We start from the raw sequence: 8640 nt of genomic DNA, 5'->3' as shown, positions 1-8640 counted from the left end.
ACCACTCACCATTACCCTAAGTGACCCACTAACAAAATGTTTTCTTCCTGTTCCTGCAACCTTGTGCTTTGCTAGCCTAGAGGTGTTAGTCCCAGAGAGAGGAATGCTTCCACCAGGAGACACAACAATGATTCCACTGAACTGGAAGCTAAGACTGCCACCCAGTACTTTGGAATCCTCATATCTCTGAATCAGCAGGACAAGAGGCAGGTGCAATGTTGGCTGGGATAACTGATCCAGATTACGAAGTGTATATTAGACTTAATAGTGCAATTTTGTTAGTGGGTAACTAAGGATAATGGTGAGTGCAGCCACTTCCATTTCCACCCCTTGAGTCCTGGGTGGAAATCAAGGGGTGGAAATGGGAGTGTAAACTGGTATAATAGACTTTTAGACTATTAAGTGTAAATTGGACTATTACTACTCTGCAATGGAGGAAATAAAGAGTATGTTAAGAATACAGGAGGTGCCTTAGGGCGTCTCTTAGTGTTACCATGCCTAGTGATTAGATCAATGGAAAACCACAACAATTCAATTCAGGCAGGACTATTAATGACCCAGACTCTTCAGAACTGAAGATTTGGGTCACCACATCAGGTAAAAAACCAGTACCAGCTGAGGTGTTTCCTAAGGGAAAAGGGAGTACAGAATGGATGGTGGGAGAAAGTAGCTATAAATACCAGCTATGACCATGTGACCAGTTACGGAAACAAGGTCTGTTATTGTTATGGGTGTTTCCTTCTTATTTTGTTATGAATACAATTGTATGTGTGTATCTCAAATATCTTTGTTTTCTTCCTTCTCTTATTCCCTTATCATGTAATATAAGGTGTATTGACTTTACATCATAGTATTTAAGTATTGTTAATTTTATATCATAGTATTTAAATAGTTTTTAACAAAATAGCAAGGAGAAAAGTAAACTCACTTAAGAATACCTATTCTTCTGTGGAAGGGGTTAGTGTGTTTTCAGTTGAATGCATGATACTTGTATCATGTTAGGTAAAACTGTAACCTTGTTATTGTCTTTAAGTGGAGAGTATGGTTTAAGGAGATGTGTATGGGTGCCAAGTTGACAAGGGCTGGACTTGTGATAGTTAATTTTGTGTGTCAACTTTACCGGGTCATGGGGTACCTAGATATTTGGTTAAATATTATTTCTAGGTGTCTCTGTGAAGGTGTTTTTGGGTGAGATTAGCATTGAAATCTAGACTGTGCAAAGCCGACTGTCTTCTCCAATGCAGGTGGGCCTCATCCAATCCTTTGAGGACCTGAACAGAACAAAAATGTAGAGGATGAGAGAATTTACTCTTGTCTGACTGCATGAGCTGGGACATCAGTTTTCTGCCATTGACTGCATGAGCTGGGACATCAGTTTTCTGCCATTAGACTGGGGCTTACACCATCAGCACTACTGGTTCTCAAACCATTTAATTCAGACTATAATTACATTACCAGCTTCCCTGATTCTCCAGCTTGCAGATGGCAGACCGTGGGACTTCTCAGGTTCCATAATCATTTGCTGATTCCTCATAATCTCTCTCTCTATGTATGTATGTATACACACACACACACACAATTCTATTGGCTCTATTTATCTGGAGAACGCTGACTAATACACATGGCTAAATCCTTATCATTTAAGTCTTCAAATGGTATTTCCTCAGAGAAGCCTTTACTATTATTGCCTATCCTGGGAGCTGCAAATACCTCAAGGTTCCAGCGAATAGTCAGTAGCAAAGGTACCATGGTAAGTACCATTACCCAGATTCAACAATTATCAACACTGTGTCATTTTTGTTTCACCTATCTCTTCCACTGGCTTTTTACTTGATCATTTTAAACAAATCCCAAACACTGTGTCACTTCAAACCATAAATATTTCCATATTCATGAAGATTTTTAAAAATCATAACCACTATATTATTGCGCTAACAAAATTAACAGCAAGTCCTTAATATCATATAATATCAAGAACATAGGAAAATTTCCCCAGTTTCCATATATCTTAATAAATATTTGCCGAATAAATGATGAACAAATGAATATGTGTCTGAGAGTAAACTTTCTAAAGCCTTGAAATGTGAAACAAAATTATCCTTATTAGAAATATTAGGATGACATATCAGAAGAACTATGGTTTTCAAACTTTTTAATATATTCCCCATAACTCTGTAGGTTTTCAAAATTTAAAAAGTGGAGAATTAGTTCAGCAAGTACTGTTTTAGTCATGCAGATGAAACCTAAGAGTAAAATTCAGGATGGGATATTTACTAAAGAAAAAAGAAGATATGTCTTTGCACAGATCCTTATACAGTAAAATTCATAGCAGATTGACTCATTATAACTAAACACTAGAAACAACCCAAATATTTATCAACTAGTGAATGGATAAACTTTGATACATTCATACAATGTAATGCTACTCAGCAATAAAAAAAAAGATGGATGAATCTTACAAACATTATGTTGAATAAAAGAAGCCAGATGCAAGAGTATATATTCTGTGATTCCAATTAAATAAAATTTGAGAGCAGACAAAACTAATTTATAGTGAAAAGCTATCAGAATAGTGGCTGTCTGTGGGGAGTGGAGTGGGGTGGGATTGACTGGAAATGAGGCATGACGGAACTTTCTGAGGTGATGGCAATTTTATTGGGGGTTTAGTTACACAGATGTGTACAGTTTTCAAAACACATAGAATTGTACACTTAAGATTATGCATGTGTTTGTACGTACATTTTACCAAAACAGAATAAAATATTTAGGTATATATCTTACTGATGTCAGCTATTTACTTTGAAATGCATCAGAAAAATAAGATGGCTTGATGAAAGATAGAGATATGCATATGTGGACAGATATGTGATAAAGCAACATAGAAAAATGTTAGCAGTAGAATCCAGTTTGGGGTATACAGGTGTTTACTATATAATTCTTCCAGCTTTGATATGTGTTTAAAATTAAAAAAAAATGTAGAGAAAAATCTCCATAGTGGTTTTCAGAAGATGGGAGGATAAAAAAGGGGCTAGTTTGAGAACATACATGACTTAGCCTTTCTGAGATACTTGCTGAGCTGCCTCTCTAGCTGCCTTTGGATGAACTGACCTCCACTTCCAGTTCTTGTGTAAACCGGTAGCTTTTTGGCCATATCAACAAGCATCTGCTTCTGGACCTCAGGTCTCTCTTCATTTTCATAGCGCTCCTTGTCTGTGTAGGACAAGTGGAACTGGAAGCAGGAGTGAAAGGTAAGACTTTATTATCTAAGGTTAATAGAAAAGATTAAAACCAACAACAATAACTACTTTAATAAAATTATTTGTTACCTACCCTTGAAGCTCAGGTACCACTTTGTCTTAAAATGTTCTCTGGATAATTATTTCAATAATCTGGCTTTTATCTCAATCATCAAAAGCATGAGATATGTGTATTGTTTTATAAAGAAAATAAAACAGAGAGATTAAGTAACTTGCCTAAAGTTGTACTCAGTCAACTAACAAGTGGCAATGTTGGACTTCAAACTCAATTCATCTGATTTCAATACTTGTCCCTTTCCATTGATTCATAATATGATGCTGCATACAGATGTGTAACATATTTTTGCCAGGGTCCTGTTGATAATTAACCATGCTTATCAAGTTGCAAGAGTTTTCATAGATGACACTGATAACACCCTTGGAGAAGCTGGATGAGACTGCTTGTAACATTGTCTGCATATTCTAATCATGTAAATAGGTGGAAATTTAGATATTCTCACTATTGAATACTTTTTTAGTCCGGTATGGAGCTTGTTGCTGCAATAGTGCCATATTTTGCTAATCTTGCAAAATATATACCAATGGTCTTCAAAAGTAATACGAACCTGAAAGCATTTATTCTATCTGTGCCAAAGGGTAGACTGAGTTGAAAAAAGGGATATGGGGGCAGAATTTCTGGGTTTAAGTCTCATGTCTATCACTTAATAGAAAACCACTTTGCAAAATCAGACATTCTCAATCTGTTTCTTTGTCTGTAAAATAGAAGAAATAATACCTACTTCATAGTATTGGTGCAGAAGTGCTGGACAATAATAGGTAAATAAAAATCTCCTTTAGAAGTCTAATTTTTGAATTGTTTAAAAATATTTGACATTACTGCTGGAGATTTTGTCACCACTAGGCCTGCCTTACAAGAGCTCCTGAAGGAAGCACTAAACATGGAAAAGAACAACTGGTACCAGCCACTGCAAAAACATGCCAAATTATAAACTCCATCAACTAATAGGCAAAATAACCAAGTAACATCATAATGACAGGATCAAATTCACACATAACAATATTAACCTTAAATATAAATGGGCTAAATGCCCCAATTAAAAGACAAAGACTGGCAAACTGGATAAAAAGTCAAGACCCATCCGTGTGCTGTATTCAGGAGATCCATCTCACGTGCAGAGACACATATAGGCTCAAAATAAAGGGATGGAGGAAGATCTACCAAGCACATGGAAAGCAAAAAAAAAAAAAAAAAACAAACAAACAAACAAACAAAAACAAAAACAAAAAAAAGGAGGGGTTGCAATCCTAGTCTCTGATAAAACAGACTTTATCTGTTTTTTTTTAACCAACAAAGATCAAAAGAGACAAAGAAGGCCATTACATAATGGTAAAGGGATCAATTCAACAAAAAGAGCTAACCATACTAAATATATATATACACCCAATACAGGAGCACCCAGATTCATAAAGCAAGTCCTGAGAGACCTAAAAAGAGACTAAGACTCCACACAATAATAATGGGAGACTTTAACACCCCACTGTCAACATTAGACAGATCAATGAGACAGAAGGTTAACAAGGATATCCAGAACTTGAACTGAGCTCTGCACCTAGCAGACCTAATAGACATCTACAGAACTCTCCACCCCAAATCAACAGAATATACATTCTTCTCAGCAGCACATTGCACTTATTCCAAAATGGACCACATAGTTGGAAGTAAAGCACTCCTCAAATGTAAAAGAACAGAAATCATAACAAACTGTCTCTCCGACCACAGTGAAATCATATTAGAACTCAGGATTAAGAAACTCACTCAAAACCACACAACTGCATGGAAACTAAACAACCTGCTCCTGAATGACTAAACAACCTGCTCCTGAATGACTACTGGGTAAATAACTAAATGAAGGCAGAAATAAAGATGTTCTTTGAAACCAATGAGAACAAAGACACAACGTACCAGAATCTCTGGGACACATTTAAAGCAGTGTGTATAGGGAAATTTAGAGCACTTAAATGCCCACAAGAGAAAAAAGGAAAGATCTAAAATCGACACCCTGACATCACAATTGAAAGAACTAGAGAAACAAGAGCAAACAAATTCAAAAGCTAGCAGAAGTCGAGAAATAACTAAGATAAGAGCAGAACTGAAGGAGACAGAGACACAAAATACCAAATAATCAATGAATCCAGGAGCTGGCTTTTTTTTTTTGAAAAGATCAACAAAAGTGATAGACTGCTAGAATGCTAGCAAGACTAATAAAGAAGAAAACAGACACAATAAAAAATGATAAAGGAGATATCACCACCGATCCAACAGAAACACAAACTACCATCAGAATATACTACAAATACCTCCACAAAAATAAACTAGAAAATCTAGAAGAAATGGATAAATTCCTGGACATATACATCCTCCCAAGACCAAACCAGGAAGAAGCTGAATCTCTGAATAGACAAATAACAGGCTCTAAAATTGAGGCAATAATTAATAGCCTACCAACCAAAAAAGTCCAGAACCAGACAGATTCATAGCCAAATTCTAACAGAGGTACAAAGGGGAGCTGATACCATTCCTTCTGAAACTATTCCAATCAATAGAAAAAGAGGAAATCCTCCCTAACTCATTCTATGAGGCCAGCATAATCGTGATACCAAAGGCTGGCAGTGACACAACAAAAAAAGAGAATTTTAGACCAATATCCCTGATGAACATCGATGTGAAAATCCTCAATAAAATACTGGCAAACCGAATCCAGCAGCACATCGAAAAGCTTATCCACCAAGATCAAGTTGGCTACATTCCTGGGATGCAGGGCTGGTTCAACAAATGCAAATGAATAAACATAATCCATCATATAAACAGAACCAAAGACAAAAACCACATGATTATCTCAATAGATGCAGAAAAGACCTTCAACAAAATTCAACAGTCCTTCATGCTAAAAACACTCAATAAACTAGGTATTGATGGAACATATCTCAAAATAATAAGAGCTATTTATGACAAACCCATAGTCAGTATCATACTCAATGGGCAAAAACTAGAAGCAATCCCTTTGAAAACTGGCACAAGACAGGGATGCCCTCTTTCACCAATCCTATTCAACATCGTATTGGAAGTTCAGGCTAGGGCAATCAGGCAAGAGAAAGAAATAAAGGGTATTCGATTAGGAAAAGAGGAAGTCAAATTGTCCCTGTTTGCAGATGACATGACTGTATATTTAGAAAACCACATCGACTCAGCCCATAATCTCCATTTAAGTTGATAAGCAACTTCAACAAAGTCTCAGGATACAAAATCAATGTGAAAATCACAAGCATTCTTATACACCAATAACAGACAAACAGAGAGCCAAATCATGAGTGAACTCCCATTCACAATTGCTACAAAGAGAATAAAATACCTAGAAATCTTAATCTAGTCTACCATTGATGGACGTTTGGGTTTGTTCCAAGTCTTTGCTATTGTGAATGGTGCTGCAATAAACATACATGTGCATATGTCCTTACAGTAGCATGATTTATAATGCTTTAGTTATATGCCCAGTAATGAGATGGCTGGGTCAAATGGTATTTCTAGTTCTAGATCCTTAAGGAATCGCCACACTGTCTTCCACAATGGTTGAATTAGTTTACAGTCCCACCAACAGTGTAAAAGTGTTCCTATTTCTCCACATCCTCTCCAGTATCTGTTGTTTCCTGACTTTTTATGATTGCCATTCTAACTGGTGTGAGATGGTATCTCTTTGTGGTTTTAATTTGGGATGAGTTAATGGGTGCAGCACACCAACAAGGTACATGTATATATATAACAAACCTGCATGTTGTGCAGATGTACCGTAGAACTTAAAGTATAATAATACAAAAATAAAAATAAAAAAATACCTAGGAATACAACTTACATGGGATGTGAAGGACCTCTTCAAGGAGAACTGCAAATCACTGCTCAACAAAATAAAATAGGACACAAACCAATGGAAGAACATTCCATGCTCAGGGATAGGAAGAATCAATATCATGAAAATGGCCATACTGCCCAAGTAATTTATAGATTCAATGTCACCCCCAACAAGCTACCAATGACTTTCACAGAATTGGAAAAAACTACTTTAAAGTTCATAGGGAACCAAAAAAGAGCCCACATTGCCAAGACAATCCTAAGCCAGAAGAACAAAGCTGGAGGCATCATGCTACCTGACTTCAAACTGTACTACAAGGCTACAGTAACCAAAACAGCATGGTACTGGTACCAAAACAGAGATATAGACCAATGGAACAGAACAGCGGCCTCCGAAATAACCCCACACATCTATAACCATCTGATCTTTGACAAACCTGACAAAAACAAGAAATGGGAAAAGTATTTCCTATTTAATAAATGGTGCTGGGAAAACTGGCTAGCCATATGTAGAAAGCTGAAACTGGATCCCTTCTTTACACCTTATACAAAAATTAATTCAAGATGGATTAGAGACTTAAATGTTAGACCGAAAACTATAAAAACACTAGAAGAAAACCTAGGCAATACCATTCAGGTATAAGTAATCTAGAGATGATTTAACATTATGTAGGAGGCTGTGAATGGGTTACATGCAAATACTATGCCATTTTATATAAGAAATCTGAGCATCTGCAATTTTTGTATCTATGGGAGGTCCTGAAACCAATCCCCTGTGGATACTGAGGAACAACTACATTTATAGGCCAAAAGACATGTAGAAGAATGTTCGCTGGAGCTTTATTCATAACACACAAAAATGGAAACAAGCATACTTCAATGGCTGAATGGTTAAATCAAGTGTGATAAAAGGGAATAACTAACAGCAATCAAAGGAATCTACTGAAAACTGCATCAATATGGATAAATTTGAAAAACACTGTGTTCAGTGAAAGGTATACATAGAATAGCACCAACTATGATTCCTTTTTTATGGACTTCAAAAACAGGCAAAAACAATTTATGGTGATAGAAGTTAGAGCAGTAGTTACCTCCGAGAGGAGGCTGATTTGAAAAGAGGCATGATATAGACCAATGGAACAGAACGGAGCCTTCAGAAATAATGCCACACATCTACAACCATCTGATCTTTGACAAACCTGACAAAAACAAGAAATGGGGAAAGGATTCCCTATTTAATAAATGGTGCTGGGAAAATTGGCTAGCCATAAGTAGAAAGCTGAAACTGGATCCTTTCCTTACTCCTTATACGAAGATTAATTCAAGATGGATTAGAGACTTAAATGTTAGACCTAATACCATCAAAACCCTAGAAGAAAATCTAGGTAGTACCATTCAGGACATAGGCATGGGCAAGGACTTCATGTCTAAAACACCAAAAGCAACGGCAGCAAAAGCCAAAATTGACAAATGGGATCT

The 8640-nt window shown here is 36.5% G+C and overlaps 1 protein-coding gene across 2 annotated transcripts in view; it reads right to left on the bottom strand.

Moving 5' to 3' along the window:
• Positions 1 to 1092: 1092 nt before the first annotated feature.
• Positions 1093 to 8640, bottom strand: part of LOC113222295 (palmitoyltransferase ZDHHC15) — a 70014-nt gene continuing 62466 nt past the window's right edge. Inside the window, exons 4-5 of one of the 2 annotated variants that reach the window (XM_026451775.2) lie at positions 3109 to 3229; positions 1093 to 1271 (exon numbers count right to left, since the gene is read on the bottom strand). In XM_026451775.2, the coding sequence (XP_026307560.1) occupies positions 1252 to 1271; positions 3109 to 3229 (141 nt within the window). In that variant the 3' untranslated portion in view covers positions 1093 to 1251. Of the gene's footprint in view, positions 1272 to 3028; positions 3230 to 8640 lie in introns of those variants that run through there. The other variant, XM_026451774.2, reaches the window with a different exon arrangement.

The sequence above is a fragment of the Piliocolobus tephrosceles genome, chromosome 12 (genome assembly GCF_002776525.5).
Source record: "Piliocolobus tephrosceles isolate RC106 chromosome 12, ASM277652v3, whole genome shotgun sequence".
Taxonomy (NCBI): Eukaryota; Metazoa; Chordata; class Mammalia; order Primates; family Cercopithecidae; genus Piliocolobus; species Piliocolobus tephrosceles.
The sequence above is the reverse complement of the archived record's forward strand: the minus strand, read 5'-3'. Positions and strand labels throughout refer to the sequence as shown.